Raw genomic sequence first — 19282 nt, 5'->3', positions numbered from 1 at the left:
TATGAAACCCCGTCTCTACTAAAATACAAAAATTAGCCGAGTGTGGTGGTAAGTGCCTGTAATCCCAGCTACTCAGGAGACAGAGGCAGGAGAATCGCTTGAACCCGGGAGGTGGAGGTTGCAGTGAGCCGAGATTGTGCCACTGCACTCCAGCCTGGGCAACAGAGTGAGACTCCATCTCAAAACAAAACAAAAAAATTGCCAAAATTGCCAAAAGATGAGAGTTTGTTTTTGTTTGCTTATTTCTAGTGACAGAAAACTTACTGTAATGCGATAGAGGCTACCTAATGTTGGTTTTCATTATAGAACAATCAGCCTGGGACAAAGATCATTGAAGATGTGACAATTTCATATTAGTAAGAGGTGCATGTGTCCTTAACTAGTACCAAACACCAGATCTCATGGCATTGATTTTAAAGCACTTTCATTGACCCCACCATTTAAAAAAATTTTTTCCATGAGAAAATTTGCAACTTGTTATGAATCTTATTGGCATATAAATATCTTATATTACTATAGCTACTCTATGGAAATGACTTTACTATTTAAAAATCAGAAGTAAAACTTCGGAATACTACCTTGAATATTTTGTTAAGTTAAAATACAAAGTCACTTGAAAATGATTTTCAAAAGATATTAGATAGAACTAAATATTCCTGGCAATTTATGATGCTTTTAAAATCTTTAGCACTGCTTTTCCATTTGGAATTTTACCACAACCCACTGAGAGTATTCTTTTTAAAGTGCAAAATGAAGAAGAATATAAATCAAAGTGTTTTATAACAAAACAGAATGCAATAAAATTTGATGTGTTTAATGGCATTAAAGAATGAGATAAGAAAGCTATTAGGTTTCTTCTATAGACCTCAGAGATAAATGAATATAAACAATTTACTTCCCTGTAAAGATTATTTGCTGGTAAAATGAATTGACATCCTTTCACATAAACACATTTGTGGTTAAGACCACTGCCATTTTTCCTCCACTTTGAATGATACTGGTGGCCAGTTTTGTTCAAGATTATCCTTAGATGACCTCTGGTCTAGCTGTAACACTTCTAATACTGAAAAAGGAACGAGTGGTCCACCATCTACAAATGCTAACACTTGTTAGCTACCACCTCAATTCATTTCTCTTTTGTCTTAGGTAACCCTCTTCATATTAAATTAGGCCATTGATGCTGGGCTCGGTGGGACACGTCTGTAATTCCAGCATTTTTGAAGGCCAAGGCAGGTGGATCACCTGAGGCCAGGAGTTCGAGACCAGCCTGGCCAACATGGAGAAACCCCATCTCTACTAAAAATACAAAATTAGCCTGGCACGTTGGCATGCACCTGTAATCCCAGCTGTTCGGGAGGCTGAGGCAGAAGAATCGCTTGAACCCGGGAGGCAGAGGTTGTGGTGAGCCAAGATCGTGCCATTGCACTCCAGCCTGGGCAACAAGCGTGAAACTCCATCTCAAAATAAAATAAAATAAAAAATAAAATAAAATAAAATAAAATAAAATAAAATAAAATAAAATAGGTGGTTGGATTTTTCTCAAAAACTAGCAAAACGATTCATTAGCTTTCAGATAAAAGGACTATGATAGTGAAAAATGTTCTAATATCTCAGTGTAGACATCCCATTCTCTCTTTCAATGCTTCATTTTAAAGTCTCATCTGTTACTCATTCGTTTTTATCCAAGGGCTTTTCACCATGTTGCAGACCAGATAGAACACGGGCTTTGCGGTAAGGCTTGGTTTGAATCTTGGTTCTAACCTTTACCACTGTCAGGCTTTGACCAATTCATTCAACTTCTCTGAGCTTCAATTTTCTCATCCATAAAATAAATACTTGACTCACAGGGTTGTTTAGAAAATTCAATAAAATAACATTAAAAAGCTCCCCTCGTGCCACTGCTGAGTTTATAACCTAGAGGACAATCAATCTATGATCACCAATAATAATCTGTCATAGGAATGTACTTGTCATTGACAAATGTATTTATTTTTGCCCCACGAAGCGAGTTTACTATACTTTCAGCACATTTTTGAATACCCAAGATCGAGGCAACATTATAGCATAAAAAAGCAAAAATATCATTCTAGCATAATATTGTAACTTGAGAAAAGTTTCAAATGCTCAAGCAAAAGTATGAAACATCAGGCTAAAAGGTTTATTAACTGAAAGACTTATCAGCATTTTTAAAAATGTAAATACATACCTGAATCTTCCAAGGAAGAACGTGACATTCAACAGTGACCATAGAATGCCCTTTTCAAGGCTGCTCTCAGGGGACTAGCACTCTTTGGAATAAACTCTGGGAAGCTGTTTTAATACAAACCTACATTATGATGACTTTCCTTGAAGTTTTTTTCAAACAGGCTATTTCACTGGTAATCATAAACATCTAATTTTGAATAGAGGACTATGTATGTTCAATTTATGTAAGCTTTGTTAATACTTTCAGGGTTCAGAATTTTTTTCTGACTTTACTTCATAAAATAATTGCTTACTGTAATATTTATTACCAGTTACCATGCATATACTTAACTGTAATGGGATAAAATTAACATATTGGCCTGTGATCCCAGCACTTTGGGAGGTTGAGGCAGGTGGATCATGAGGTCAAGAGTTTGAGACCAGCCAGGCCAACATGGTGAAACCCCCGTCTCTATTAAACATACAAAAATTAGCCAGGCATATTGTTGGACATCTGTAATCCCAGCTATTCAGGAGGCTGAGACAGGAGAATCGCTTGAGCCCAGGAGGCAGAGGTTGCAGTGAGCTGAGATCGTGCCACTGAACTCGAGCATAGGTGACAGAGCAAGACTCCATCTCCAAAAAATATATATAATTATTTATTTATTTATTGTCCACAAGTAATCCTGAATGGAAATTTCCTAAACCTGGAAACAAAAAGGAGAAGTACAAGAAAAAGGATGATGATGAGAAGAACAAAGAACTATTTTTTCACATGCACGTTGGAGATCATTATTAATCTTTATTTTTTCTCCTTGCTATAAAACTACAATTTTCTGTGTAATTCTTAAAGTGAGATAATGGAAAATATAAACTTGGTGAAGCTGATTAAAAAACTGGGTTATGATAACTTTCTAAATATGAAGATACTCTGAATCATATTTATATAGGAGGTATATTCGAAATAAAAGTTAATGTAATTGCCATTGCTAAAATCTTTGTCCTAAGTTGGTTATTTTTAAAGTCTTTAACTTACATTGCATTTCTTTTGAAATTCAAATAAAAAGTATTTAAAGAAAATATGTGTAGTAAAAACAAAGTCTGCATAGATTTATTGCAACTAAACGACACGCAAGAGTTATGTCTAAAGAGAAAGCATAGAAGAGCCTGCCTCTTTCTGTGTTTGTAGCCTGAGATGATTCACTCTGTGTAGGCTGTAATGTGAAATTCCACTACTCTGGCAATTTCCTGCCTAATTTGTTGTTGCTACTAGGTGCTGAGTTGCTGAGTGGTAACCGGAGAGCTTTCCATTTGTTCCCTGTAAAGTCCAGTTAGAAGGAAATCGGTCAGTATTTCTGGTTCTCTCTTACATTTGTTCCAGACACCATAGGGTTCCCAAGGTCACACACCACCATCCTGGTTACATTTTCCATCTTGTACTCACAGCTCAGTGGTCGAAATCCCTACAATGGGAAAGAACAGGGGATTCAGGGGGCAGCATAAATGACATCTTGACACAAAAGCCATGCTGGGGGCCTGGGAGCTCCCCTGGATCTCAAACACCTAGGAGGGTGACAGTGCAAAAAAAGTAATTGATGACTCTTAACTCAGAAGAGAAAGTAGAGAGAGAAAAGTAAAAGTTAAATTTTAGAAATAAATGTATTGGGTGGGTAAGCATATTTATTGTGTTTCATTAAGGAAGACAACGCATAATATAGTATTTATATAAATAGTTTAGACAATATCTTCACTAATGTTAATGTGAAACTCAGAGCATGAAAATCACAAATTATTAAACATGAGTAAATAAATGTATTCTATTAAGCTTTACAAAAACAAAATGATCGTAATATGTATAGATTATCATAAGATTCAATCATCATTTGCCAGAGAATTGCCTTGAACACCAATTTCTATACACCATGGTCCCATTTTGAGATCATGCAATTGACTTTCTTCCGCTCTTCATTATTTCAGATGTAAAGAGAATGCCTTCATGTTTAGCAGTACTTCCTATTTCCTTTCCTACCCCTATATCCTATTCCAAGTAGAGTTCATACAAACTGAAGTTAGAAGAGGTTCTGGGAGCTATCTACTGGTCAAATTCTCAAGGCTGAGCAGATGAGAGGGGAAATACAGATTTGTTCTGGAATGGTTGCCCTTGGTTTCCAGCTCCTCTTCATGTCTGCATGCTATTCCCAGCTGCTTAGAAACCCACTCCTCACTCTCTACCCTATTCTTTTTCCATACCTCAAACCCTATGGTCCCATTCTGCACGTAGCCATAGCTACTTACACTTCTCCATTGTTTCATTCTAACTTATTATATGCCATCAGTATATTATCTGTCATCCTTGTTCCCAAACATAAGCTTGCAGTACGAGGACTTTCATAAAGGAGCAAATTTTGGGGGAATTTCAGTCCCTGTGATAGGTTTGGAAGAGGGTTCCCAATATAATGACCATTTATCCATCTGTCAGCTCTATTGAAATTTTATTTTTTTAATCCTTTTTCTGTTATCTATTGAAATTTTATATAAGAAAATAATGTAAAGTTTCAGAAACGATCCTCCATTTCCTTCTATTTTATTAACAAAAACCCAAACCCAAAACCCAAGCAAAAAACATGAAACATTCCCCAGGCATCTAGCTAAAGAATTCTGTAGGTAAACCACACACTTTGAGAATATAAGCTTCAAGAAGGCAGAGAGGTTTTTGTGTCTGTTCTAGTCCTAATGTCTAGAGCACACTTGGACACAAAGTAAGTGACGGTTCAGAAACAACAGAGTAGAGACAACTGACACCTTCTTGTAAAAGAGAAGGCTACAATGAAACAGACAAATATGCAACTAAGTATATAACCCTGCTCCCAGAATTCCCCAGATAGACACATGGAAACATCTGTCCTAGTTGTTGAGAAAGGAATGGATCACTAATATTTGGAGGCACAATTTAATACATCCTCTCTTCAAATATCCTGAAAGACAGTTATGTTAAAAGTGGTAACATTCTTTCTTCTCAAAGATAGATATACTATGTATTCAGTTTCTTAAGGATCCATATCTAACCCCTAATCACACAGAGAGGCTTTGTGTGGGGATTATTAACTCAGTCATGAAAACAGAAAAAACAAAACCCAGAAAAATCTTTCATAACTGCTCAAATGTCCCTTGAATGTAATTCAAGGATTTAGTTTCTATAGTAAATATATATTTTTTTATCTCACCTAAAGGTTAAAAGTTATATGTACAGTTTTTTCCCCAGCTTTCTGGAAATAGTTCTTTGACATCAACCAGAGAATTTTTTTCTCCCTTTCACATCCCCTCCACCCTTTTTCTTTTTTTAAGCATTATTTCCTCTCTTCAATAAGAGGAACAATGAACTTTTTCTGAACATTTCTAGATGATTTTCCTCTGCAGTTCCAGGGACATTCTTTTTTAAATCCATTTATAGCTCTTACAGTGTTCTTCTTTCACTGAAAATATTAACTGTGTACCCACTATTTACCAGGCCTGACAAATAAGATCCCTTGTCCTTATTGAATTCTTAGTTATTTTAACAACTGGAACAAGTAATTCTAAGCAATTGTAACAGCAATGGAAACACACAGTTGCAGTAGAGTTGGGTAAATTTTACGATAGGATAAATAAATAGTGTGACAAAGGAGGACCTGCACATAGATAGATCCAAGCAATCAGAGAAGGCATCCTGGAGGAAGTGGCATCTAAGCTGATGGGGGCAGTGCATATCAGTGGTTAAGAACAGGGTTCCAGCCGGGCGTGGTGGCTGACGTCTGTAATCCCAGCACTTTGGGAGGTCGAGGCAGGTGGATCACCTGAGGTCAACAGTTTGAGAGCAGCCTGGCCAACATGGCTAAAAATACAAAAATTAGCCAGGCATGGTGGCCGGCGCCTGTAATCCCAGCTGCTAGGGAGGCTGAGGCAGGAGAATTGCTTGAACCCAGGAGGCAGAGGTTGCAGTGAGCTGAGATCACGCCACTGCACTCCAGCCTGGATGACAGAGCGAGACACCATCTCAAAAAAACAAAACAAAACAAAACAAAAACAAAAAAAACAAAACAAACAGGGACCTGGACTTAATGTTTGATTTTTGAACTTGCTTCTACTACATAATAGCTGTATAACCTTGGGCATGTTACTTAATTTATTCTTATCTATAAAACAGGGATAGTGACAGCAGCTTCTCTATAAGGCTGTTATAAGAATGAAATACATTCAAGAACTCAGAAGATTACTCAGCTCATAGCAGTTGTTCAATAAATGTTAGCCACCTCAATTATTATTGTCTCAATTATTATTAAGCCTCAATTTTTATTAAGTCTCAATTATTGTTTGAAGGTTGAGTGAAAAGAAGTGAAAATAAGTAAGATAGATAAAGAGGATGAGGGAGCAGAGTTAGTGTGTTGGAAGGAGAAATGGCTGGAACAAGCTCTCCATGTCATTACAGGTATGGAAAAGGAATTCAAGCTGGCTGGAAGCGTCAGCATTTAGCGATGAGGCTGAGGAGGCAAGTGGGAGTGATATGATCAAGGGCCTCATGCGTCCTCTGAAGGATTTGGATCTTATCCTCAAAGCAATGGAGAGCTAGTGAGGATTTGAAGAGAGTGCCATGCTCAGATTTGCGATTTAGAAAGATGGATTTTTTTTTCTAGGTTAGAGGTAACAAGTTGGCAAGATGAACTAGGAAGACTGTTGCAATAATCTGGGCAAAAGATCATGCCAGCCTGGATGAAGGTGGTGATGGTGGCTGTTGGATGGACTCAGTCCAGAATCTCTTTAGTTCATATCCTTCTCTCCATCCAACTGTCACTGTCATCACCCTCATCCAGGCTGGCATCACCTTAGGTGTTAGAAGCCAGGGGATGCTGGTGTCATTCTCGTACATAGAAAATGAAAGGGAAACTGGATGTGGTGGCTCACACCTGTAATCTCAGCACTTTGGGAGGCCCAGGCTGGGGGATCACTTGAGGCTAGGAGTTCAAGATCAGCCTAGCCAACATGGTGAAACTGATCTCTACTAAAAATATTAAAATTAGTCAGGTGTGGTGGTGGGTGCCTGTAATTCCAGCTAGCTGGGAGGCTGAGGCAGGAGAATCACTTGAACCAGGGAGGCAGAGGTTGTAGTGAGCCAAGATCATGCCACTGCACTCCAGCCTGGGCAACAGAGCAAGATTTCAATTAAAAAAAAAAAAAAAAAGGAAGAGCGGTCTGAGTGGGAAGACCAAAAGTCTAGATACAGACATGCTGAAGGTGAGGCAGCTGTGAGAGATTGAAGAAGAGATGATAACAGGTCCCTAGAATCACCAAATTCACAGAGACAGAAAGTAGAATGGTGCTTACCAGGGCTTGGGGAAAGGAACAATGGGGAATTATTTTTAAGGGTTGCAGAGGTTCAGTTTGGGATGATGAAAAAGGTCTGGAGGTGGACAGTGGTGATGGTGGCACTACCATGTAAATATAATATCACTGAACTGTACACTGGAAAATGGCTACAATGATAAATTATATATTATATGTATCTTACTACAATCATAATGATGATCATGATGATAAATGTAAAACACATATACCTTTTTCACAGAAAAATTAAGGAGAAAAATCACCCAAAGGAAATATAAAGGCTGGCTCAACTAAGGTTTCTGGAGCAAGAGATAATAAGCATTTACATTTTCCAAAAACACAAATGTTTTCAACAAAAGAATAGCCAACCTTACAATCAGATAATGCCTAAAATTTTTCCCCTTGAGGAAAAAATGGTTAAAATATGTTGAACTGAGTTGAAATCAAAAGGTACACAAACCTCAAACTGTTTCAAAACAAGGAAGAAATTAGAATGTGGCTTAGTCACGTAAAATTCAAAGACCGAGGGAAGTCTCTGCCAAAGGGAAATTGACGGAGAAAAAAGTAGTGAAGGGATCGTTCGAGAGATTACAGATAATGTCCCTTGTAATGTTTACAGCCAAAGATAGAATCCTAAGTGCTCTCCTGTGTTTTCTATGCAACAAAACCAACAATAAACTGGATGTTTTGCTAAAAGAACACTTTAGAATAGGTCCTTTGTTAAGCAAAGTCGGGGGTGGAGTGACAAGAAGGGAACTGAAATAAAACAGAATATTAAAAACAAAACACTCTCAAACTTCGTTTTTGTTTGTTTAATGCATTATCTGCATGTAAGTATCTGTAGGCGACATTTTTCTGTTTTTGCTTGTAGAGATTTTATTATGAAATGACATCTTCAAATCACAGTGATTATTAAACACCATTTTTATAAGTTGTGTGTATAATTACTCCATTCATTCTTATTTATTTATTTTTATCTTAAAGTGACTTTAATAGAAAAATGAAGAAGATTTAAAAAAAAATCACATAATTGGCCGGGCAAGGGTGGCTCGTGACTATAATATCAGCACTTTGGAAGGCCAAGGTGGGTGAATCGTTTGACCCCATGTGTTCAAGACCAGCCTGGGCCACATGGCAAAACTCCCTCTCTACAGAAAATACAAAAATTGGCCAGGTGTGGTGGTGCACACCTGTAGTCCTAGCTACTCAGGAGGCTGAGATGAGGGTTTTGCTTGAGCCCAGGAATTGGAGGTTGTAGTGAGCTATGATCATACTGCTCCATCCATCCTGGGCAACAGAGCAAGACCCTGTCTCTAAATAAATAAATAAATAAATCACACACACACACAACAAAAAACAAACAAACAAAAAAACACAATTAATTCAAGAAAGAAGAATATGAGCTGATTATAAGAACTACTTACTAGAGAAATTAGGGTTTATATTGATTTTCATGTTTGAAATAGCAGGGAAATGAAAGCTGAGTGGAGAGTTGCAAATACTCTTGAAAAGAAATGGAATGATTTTTTCTATCTATCCAACCTCACTGTTAACATGGAAGAGTTAAGAATAATTTAGGACTATTTTTTAAAAAACTACTTTATTAAGATATGACTAACATACACAAAACAGCAGGACATATTTAATGTATAACATTTGATGACTTTGGAGCTTCTTTTTTCCTATACATTTCTTCAACAGAAACACATGAGGATTTTAAACCAGTGTTAAAGATGCTCTATCATTACCCATCTGGATTTTTTAATTTTTTGTTTTTTACTAAGAAGGATTCAACTAAAACAAAAAGAAATCATGAGACTAGAAATGTGAATAGAGAATTTTATATTCCCTAAGTTTTTAAATGTCTTTAAAATACCAACATCACAACAACAGTTTGTTAACATCTCTTTAGAAGAATTAGTTTTCAATACAAATTATTCAATCATTAAAATGGATGAGGTCCTCAGGGGGTGTGGTATTTGGAAACTAGTAGACATTTAATACATTTAAGCTAAATGAACAACGCTATCAGCAAGTATTTAAGGAGCACCTACGCTACACCTCACCCTGTGAAGGAAACGTCACACTTGGGATTTACCCTTAATTGTGAGTTTGTATATTTTCGACACTGAGGGGCTTTCTCTGTTATTCTACAATGTATTTATAATGGTTTTCTAGACCAAGTGATTAAGGACACTGCAGAACTGGAGGATGCTTTGAATGGGAAGATTCATGTTCTGATAAGGAAAGGGAAGACTATAAATAGCATTGTTGTCATTTAAACAAATAGAGGCATTGAGGAATGGCAAATGAAGAAGACCAGGCTGTTCCTGGTCATAATTCTGACAAGGTGGACCAAGAAGAAAGGGGAAGGACCTTGTTCCCCTTCCGGTGCTGGTCCAGGCTGTTATCAGTGCTGAGCAGGGATTGGTTGGACCTTCTTCCCTAACCAGTAAAGAAAACCAGGCTTCCTGGCATGTGCTTGAAACTGAAAGAACTCAACGCAAGGCTAGAAAAGCCAGTGAAGACAGGGAATTAGCTTGGGAGTTTAGCTTTTTTATCGCATTGGTAAGCTTCTTCGTTCAGTCAGTGTTGTTCTCTTTTTTGCCTTAGCTCTCAATCTTTGGCCAATTTATCTTTGCACTACGGCAAAGAAGATATTAACACTGTGTAAGCCTCCCCCCCATCTCCATGGCTCATTGCTGTGATGATTTAACAAAAGAAGGTATCATTTTACTGTCTTTTACTGAGGAAGAAACTCTCAGCTAAGATGGCCCTTCTTAACATTTACTTGACTTCAAAAATATACCTAGCTCTTGACTTCAAATAATTTGCAGGCATTACCTTGTTGTTGCGTTCGATCCCAACATAATCTGCCTCTTCTGGTATCATTACAAAGAGTTCAGCTTCATATGCTCCTTCCCCTTCATTTCTTGCATTTATTATGAGCATAAGGTGATTTTCATCTCCAATGATTACCTGATGCTTATCTCTAAAAATGCAGTTTAAAAAGAAGTATTAGGCACTCTACTTCTTGGCTTCATGAATATTTTATTTAAGGCTTTATTAAGGAGGAAAAGAAAAATGGTAAATGCAAAAAAACAAGATGGACCATCATGAAGAGATGGTAGGAAGAGGCAAGATAATCATCTCTGGGTAAAAAGGGCAGGAAAACATCTAGTAGTGTGTTGGTAAATGTTTAACAACCAGTCCTCAAAACAAAAAAAGTATTGATTTATAACATTTTCAGATTCCAGTGGTGTAAATCCATGCACCGTGGTCAATTTCAAGCTACCAACATATTTAACAATCTACCAACAAAATTCCTGCAAATTTAACATTTCACTTACAAGCCAAAATGAAGCAGCTTCAGCACTTCACTGAAAACATACATTAAGAAGAAAACGGACAATGGAATAAAAGGAAAAGAGGTGGTTTAGAAAGTAAGAGGGAAAGATTAATGCAAAGAAAATAATGAGAGGGAAGAAGTAGGCAGATACGATAAGATCTTAAATCACTGATAGAGGATTTCAAGGTATTTTGAAGAAACGTAGTTCACTTAGAACTGCAAATCAAACCAATATTTGGAAATACCTATTGCACTTTTTAACCTTACTCAAAGCGATTGCATTTGAAGTTGGTATATTATGAAATCTGGGGGAAATCCCTCTGAGAAGTTACCAAGTACATTCCAAACACTGGCAGTGAGATAGTGCCCGGGAGGGAAAGGAACACAAATCTGTTTCTTGACCACAGGATGTTTTACATCCTAGTCCATGTCTTCCCATAACAGAATGCAGTGCAATTTCCAGTGCTGGAATGGGGGCGTCCATTACTGGCAACTGTGAAGCCCTTTGATTCTTTTCGATTTTGTGACACCTTCTGCTTTACTCCATAGAGTACTATTTAAGTTTATTTGTTCAGTAAGTTAACATTAATTTTGTTCTGACAGTTTTAAGGATGCCTTTGACTCATGGGGTGCTGAAAAAAAAGTTTGGTTGAAAGTGTAGATGGAACCTGCCTGTCTGAATCCTTTGTCTACTTGACTGAGGCAAGTAAATATAACCTGAGCCACCCCATCAATAAGTTTACTTTCAACAAAAACTTTTTTTTTTTTCAGTCTTGCTGAAAGATGAAATGGCCCAGGCAAAATCTTAGGGTGTGTCATTTGACACCAATGCCAAATAACTGACCCAAACCACAGACTAACCCAAAGTGTAGCCAAGCTCAAGAATTTCATGCAGCATACTTTTGGGGGTCATTGGAAGTATATACTTTCTCCAGAGAACCTTTAAATAAATACCTCTAATTCCATTACATAGAATGCACACGTTTAGTTATTTAAACTTACGGTCTAGCTGACAGCTTCAAGTCAGGAACACACAGATTGTCTTCTCCACAGTCTACCAGAATGTGAGCCTGTGTTGTATAAACACACATCAGGAACAATCCAGGAAAATCTGAATCACACCCTTTTTCTTGAAAATTCTGAACGGTGCCACAAACGGAATCAGAGCTTTCCTCTCACACGCATGACTCTACCCAAGCCAATAGCCCACATTTCATGGCCATCTCCCAATATAGGCCACTTTACATAATAGCCCAATTCCAACGCACTCCGAAATATCTGTAAAGAATGCAACTCTGGCAATGGCTTGAGGATTACAGGCTGTATTGCTTCCATTACAGCCACATTTTGAACAAATTAAATCTTGGTTGCACAAGAGGAAAGGCTTCCGAAAAACACAATCATGCAGTGTTTCAGGAAACATGGTAGGAAAACTCCCAAATGTTCCATGTCTGCATGCAGAAATAAAAATGAAAGGAGCTGGCTTTAGTCTTAAAGCCATAAGAACAACATCCCAGAGAGCCTGCTTGAGAAAATGCCATCAAAGACCGCAAAGGACTTACCTGTTCACTAACAACGTTTTCCCTGTAGTAGTTCAATATTGGTTTCACCTCTAGGCCTTCCTTAAAGGTGGATTCGTCCAAACTGTAATTCAAACCAATGTTGATTGGAGATAATTTATCTCGGAATTCAGTTTCATCCTAGGAAAAATAATCACAAACTCAACAGAGGCTCCATGAAATAGCTACAAGGTGTCAGTCTGCAAAAGTCAGGCAACACTGGAATTTACTCAATGAAAGTGAATGATGAAATAATTGTCTTTGCAGCAGGCTTAGATGGAGGCTGATTTATGTGGTATATAGTTGCCAGCATACCTAATATACGTGCAGTGATGAAATCATTTAGAGCTGCGGCTTCATTGAAATATGCTTCTGGAGCCAATCTTTGGGTTCTCCAGACCTTCGACAACTCATGCAGAATTGGTCAAGTTGCAAAGTAAAAGATTACATGTGTATACCATAAATGTCACAAAAACCACCATGAATTTGGAATTTTGTTTTCGTGAGGTTGCCAGAATTTATGAGTTCTCTCTTGGGGCTCAGAAGAAGAAAACATCTTGATTCTCTTCCTCTCATCATCTTTTTAAGCCCTTGCCTGCATGAACTGCAGAACACCTTCAGGACATTTGAAGTTCTCTTGGAAAAAGAAACAGAACTCCTTTAGTAGGGAGGGGTAAGTGCCAAACAGCAAGCACTAAACACACGGTGGATATGTCACCCTTCAATCGTGTGCCAATCAAGGGTCAGGTATCCAACTTTTCATTCTTGAGTGTGATTGTAATCTGTGATCTTCCCTAGGATGGTCCTTGCTAACTAAGCCCCCTAATGCAAAAGAGAAATTGAGACAGTTATCACAACCTCACAACTGGCAAGGTGAAGATAGGTAATTGTGTTATAAATAATTTTACTTTTTAAATTTCGGTAGGTTTTGAAGTCATTGTAAAAATACATTACTTTAAAGAAGATAATTATAAATTACTTCTAATAAAAGCTTTGAATGTCTAAATGTCTTCCTGAGTTGGCTCTGAAATGTGCATTGATAAAATCTAACAAGACATACTCACATAGGAGAAAAATTCATATAAATTATGTTGCACTTTTATGTTTTTTGGGGAGGAGGTGGGTAGAAATGAAAACCATGTGAGCCGAAGCCATTATAAAGATTTTGTTCAAAATGAAAAGAAGCCTTAGAAATTAATAGCAACACATCATCAGGTTAGTTGAAGTCAGGGTCAAGAGGAGAGTATTTGACCCTAAAATAAAGTTTCCTGCTATGAAAATGAAAACAGACGGATGGGGGTCTATGCAGACAACTATGATGGTTAAATGGAGAATAATGGTTGGAATTCGGATATGAAGGTGAGAGGCCAGAGAAGTCTTTCTGGCGTACTTACTCGAAGGTAAACGATGAAATCCTGGCACTGGTGGGATTTCTGCCGTTTTATCACAAGAGGGAAGACACGATGAGCCTGATGGTTATCAAGGAAGAGTGTTCGTTTAATGGCTCCCTTCTGTTTCAGGGAATCTAATTGCACCTCTGCCATCAAGACTACAGAACAGAAGTAAAGTAGAGAAAAAGTATTCAGTGAACACAGTGCTCGATCAGAGAGATGAATTTCCATTTCAAGTTGCTTATTCAAGAAACATTTATTTTTCATAGTTGAGATCAAGCATGATAAATGAGCTACAAAAATTTTATAACATACTCTCCTAGTTAAAAATGTTTTATAATGGTTTTATAAAAGTTGCCATTCTCCCTATAATTATGTGTTCTTATAAATAATAGTATTACCAAGTACTGAAGTAATATTTATGTAGAAGGTTCCATATATGCAACAGACATCTTGGTATTCTTCAAAGGTTCTTTCATTTTATCTGGTCTGTGCAGAGAAATGGTTACTGTTCAACTTTCCTAGTATAGTATAAGAATGTAAAAATGAAAACGTGCTTACCTATTGTGTTTGAAATGCTCTGGCCTGCGACAGATGCACATACTCTTAAAGAAAAGCTATAGAAAATAAGAGTCAGTAATTTATTGGCTAATAAAGTTTTGAATCTAAAGTAGAAGCCTTCCTTTACCTCATCCCAGATAATGAATATCATTTTCTCTATATATTTCTAATTACACACACACATGCACACACACACACACACCCCTTCTACCAGTTGTTCTCAACACTAATACAATTAAGACAAGTGACATTATCACTACATGGAAGGTAATACTGGAAAATAGTACAGGAGGTTAACTGATTTAATCAATTGCTCAATTAATCAATTCTTGTTGCTTTTATTCTATGAATACAAGTGAGTATCTTCCATGTGCCAGGGAGAGAAGAATTAGGCAGCACACCAAGAAGATAGCTAGAGGTAAAATCTGGAGGTGAGTAAGAATCTGGACCCATTTGAGAAAATCGAAGAAATTCAGTGTAGTCGGGGCACTGAGCAAGATGGCAAAGTTGTAGGAGACAAGGCTGGCTTGGTGGATCGGCGAGGAACAGGGCTTTGAAAGTCATGCTAAAAAATGCAGATTTAATCTTCAGAAGCATGGAGCACATGGTATGCTTAACTTAAAAGACCCACTCTGCTTGGAGGGAGATGGAATTTGGCAGAACCTTGCTACAGTTGGGGTAAGACTGGAGGTAGAGATGAGAAGAGGAAGGGGAGAAAGAGAAATAGGAAGCTTAGCATGGCTGTCTCAAGCTAGGTAGGCACAATGATACAGGAATAAAGACAATCAAGAGAGGGCAGATGTCCATGAGAGACACTTTGGAGTTGTGCCTTGAACACGTGATGACTACCATTCAAGGCAATGTCTGCACTGGCTTGTAGGTTGATCTGCACTTGGCTTCGGTCTGTGGCTACAGATGGAATGAGATGGCTGACTCCCTGGCTGCCTTTGCTGAATGAATGTGCTCACCTCTGCCTGAAAAATTCCAAGCCCTAACAGCCATCACTAGAGATGGGGCCTTCTCTCATTTCTAGGAAAGTGAAAATATAAGAAAATACTTAAGTAGGGTTTAATGACAATCATAAACTTTTTACCAGTAAAATACTATAGTATGATTTGGGTATTTCTACAGAATTCAAAGGGAGTAAATAATCCCCAATCATACTTTAATTCTGTGTCAGCTTCCTGTGTCAAATATAATGAAAAAGTGTCACATCTGGGATTCATCTATCTACCGTGACCTCAGTCAATGTCTCCCCTCAGGGTAAATAATTTGCCACATACCATTAAGCCAAAAGTTTCCTGAAATGTCTATGCTATTACAAGTGTTTATTCCGCTTCCCCAGAGAAATCAGATTCCAACTCGCTTCTGCTTCAATTAGAATTATTCAAGAAAGACGAAGAATTAATCACATCTTTCAATTTTGTAGTAAACCTGGCTTTCAAAATTAGAATTTTTCTGTGTCCAATCTTTTTGAAAGTATTTGGGTGTATGTTCAAATCGGCCAATGATCTTTTTTTCTATTCATCATTAACTGTGTGGACATAGGACAATAAAATATACTCCTATTTGTAATGAAATTATCAACATATATATTAAAATCATTTTAGATATAGCATTTTTAATACAAACAATTCAAAAGCAATAACAAATTTTTAAAAAGGAATAAAGTTATGCAAATGAACATCTTTTTTTTTCTTATGAGATGGTGTATGGTTGATAAATGATGTTATCAGCTAAAGGGTTACTATTTATTTATGAGTTACATGTCAGTATAAATCTATTTCTTTCTCAGCTCTCTGTTATCTGAATATCATTAGCAACTGGATGACTTAAACATTTTTTCATACAAGTGTAATATCACTTCTACAATGTGCTGAATTCTCAATAATAGTACTCCAACCTAAACCTGCCAGTTCATAGATCACTTTAGTGGGAAAGAGTCTGTCAAGTCATAAATTTTCAAACACTCTGTTCTGATCTATAAAGAAAATTTCAAGATTTTACAGTAGTGCATTTATGTGCTCATTCTGAATTTAGAAAAACATATATACTATATTATATATAAGCACACATACATCATGGGTCATATAGAGTATAGAATTAGGATCACTTGCAGGTCTACAGCTAATTACAAAGTATACTTGGGTCATTAGGGAAAGCTGTAAACTTTGATTAAATTAGAATTAAAATTTCAAACTAGAAATATTGGTCATTTTCACTATGGCCCATTAGTCTAAATAGGTCTGATTGGAACAAAAAAACCCATGAAATCAACCCAGGTCCCTTATTACATAAGTTCTAAATTAAATTGTTTATGGACAGTGCTTTTGATATGGCCAGAAGGCAGGGTGATATACTACATGATCTTGTGAGGCTAGTCCCAACCCAAGCATGGTTGGAATAATGGTTCTGCGATGTGACTGTGCTCATAGCTGTCTATGATGAAGAGAAAATGAGATAAAGGTGAAACGTGATTTAAAAGTACAAAGCAATTCATTTTGCATTCTCTTCAGTTTTCAATCCTATTTCAGTGATAGCAAATAGCAGGTTTCACATAGTCACTCACATCTGACAAGTTTTTTAAATCAGGTTGGACAAGCGGGTAATTACTCATGTTTACATTTCTAAAATGAAATATTGCGCTAGTTTTTCCTTTTTATAAATGGTTAGTCGCCAATTATATTAATATTTATTGAGCTGGCTTTTTCCCCCTTTTTCTAACTTAGAAAAGCAAATTAAAGACAGTCACTTTATAAAACTACACTGCTGTTTGAAAGACACAGAAATGCACATCGATGGAAGTGAAGAACTGTTTGCCAAGTAGAGTTTATGTGATAGTTTTCAGATGTGTGATATAAGGTTATATCAAATACAGACACAAATAACAGCAGAGAAAATCAACAGAGACCTTTCAATCATTTTGGAAAAACTAAACTAAGTTCCTAAAATAAAGAAAAAAGAGAATCAAAGAAACACATTCTAGACTGAATCAGCTGTTAACTTTCTGTCTTCTGAGACTCTAAGGCACCATTCACAAATTTTGCATGTGAAAATAAGACCTCTTCCAGAAAAATGTATGCAATAGAAACAAATATAATTGTAAAGGGATATACATTTGTCCACATAACAAACTGCACTTTAACTTAATAATATGATTAAATGCAGTAAGAAAATGGCTCATGAAAAGACAGACATTTTCTTGTTAAAAAGTAATATTCTTTCCATAAAACCAAACAGAACTATTAATCCGGTGAAAAACAAAACAAAACAAAACACCAAAACTTCAATCTCATAAAAATATCCATTAAACTAAAAACCCTTAGAAGCAATTATCTCTTTCAAAACAACAACATTCTATATCAGAGTGTACCACATGTGCTTAAAAGAATTCAGCTTGGAAGTCCATTCTGTTATGAAGGTGTGAACATGAGCCTCTTTGGGGGAAATATTGAAGTTTTAATACTCATGAACAAGTAGCAACTCTCACAGTTCATTGTTCATTTAATCATGCATGGGTAAGGATAAATGCTGGCTCTCCGACATATTTTCTCAGATCAGGTTTTCATTATACTATTTTACGACTTTAAACCATTTTAAAATGTGCCCAAGGCATTTTCCAACTCTTTTCAAAAGCAGTTAAAGAAGAGGACGCTCTTCCGCCACACTCCCCAGCTCCCAGCAATAGGATGTTTTTCAAAGAATTCTTCAGGGTCCTCTAAGTCCCCACCCTCCACCCTTAAAAGCTTTGACTCCAGTATGAACTCCTGTCAAAAGGCCATCAACAACATGTTAAAATCAGCTGGAAATAACTTCTCTGGGTCAAGAGTGGTTAGTTCTGCAATTCTGACATTCTCAGAAACCAAAAATACTGTCTGAGTTAGACCACGTCTCCTGAAAAATAAGGGCAAAATATTAAACACCTCAAGGATTTGTTGATCCTTCAGAGGGTATACCCTGAAGGTATTAACCAACATAGTGACTTCTAACCCTGGAGGACCTACGTATTGAGAAACTAAGTGGTATTTTCTTAAGCTGTGTTACAGTCAAGTTCCATCTTGTACTCCCATCAGATGGCTGACAAAATTCAGAAGGAACACTTTCAGAAGCTGTATCAGCCAGCTTCCGAAAGTCCAAGCAAAGCCTCCATCATCCAGGCAAAAGGAATAATTCAATCGCTATTCTTAATGATGGACACAAAAATACAGTCTATGGCACAAAAATATTTACTTGTATAATGTGTTCCATGCTGAGTTACAAAACTGGCATCTGTTGTCAGCATAGAAAACCCAGTAAATTGACTAGTTAGAAAAGGGACATCGGCTGGGCACGGTGGTCCATGCCTGTAATCCCAGGACTTTGGGTGGCCGAGGCAGGCAGATCACCTGAGATCAGGAGTTCGAGACCAGCCGGACTAACATAGTGAAACCCCATCTCTACTAAAAATACAAAAATTAGCCAGGCATGGTGGTGGGTGCCTATAATCCCAGCTACTCAGGAGGCTGAGACATGAGAATAGCTTGAACCTGGGAGGTGGAGGTTGCAGTGAGCCGAGATTGTGCCACTGCCCTCCAGCCTAGGTGACAAAGCAAGACTCCATCTCAAAAAGTAAATAAATAAATAAGACATTATATGAGCCTGAAAAGCAGTATCTATAAGCATATGTCAAAAATGTAAGAGTGTAGGTATTTTGTTATATTTTTACCTCAGTTAGTGTTTATTTTAGTACACCAAGAATCTAAGAACAATCTCCAAGATTTGTTTCACTGGGAATTTCCCCAAATGTTTTTACACTTCTCTTCTCACCTAGAGCCTGCAGATTAGAGAAGTAGCCTTTGAATGGTAAGTCGATAGCCAAAGATCAGCACCATATCATAGGT

The 19282-nt window shown here is 37.2% G+C and overlaps 1 protein-coding gene across 2 annotated transcripts in view; it reads right to left on the bottom strand.

Annotated features, from left to right (window-relative positions):
* ITGA8 (integrin subunit alpha 8) overlaps nt 1-19282 on the bottom strand; it is a 203687-nt gene that overhangs the window by 77378 nt on the left and 107027 nt on the right. For both annotated transcript variants that reach the window (XM_023223234.1, XM_023223233.2), the window contains 6 exons: nt 14403-14458; nt 13845-13999; nt 12454-12591; nt 11894-11961; nt 10387-10534; nt 3555-3647 (listed from right to left, as the gene is read on the bottom strand). In XM_023223234.1, the coding sequence (XP_023079002.1) occupies nt 3555-3647; nt 10387-10534; nt 11894-11961; nt 12454-12591; nt 13845-13999; nt 14403-14458 (658 nt within the window). The remainder of the gene's footprint in view (nt 1-3554; nt 3648-10386; nt 10535-11893; nt 11962-12453; nt 12592-13844; nt 14000-14402; nt 14459-19282) is intronic.

The sequence above is a fragment of the Piliocolobus tephrosceles genome, chromosome 9, assembly GCF_002776525.5.
Source record: "Piliocolobus tephrosceles isolate RC106 chromosome 9, ASM277652v3, whole genome shotgun sequence".
Classification (NCBI taxonomy): domain Eukaryota; kingdom Metazoa; phylum Chordata; class Mammalia; order Primates; family Cercopithecidae; genus Piliocolobus; species Piliocolobus tephrosceles.
This window is presented reverse-complemented; position numbering and strand designations above follow the sequence as displayed.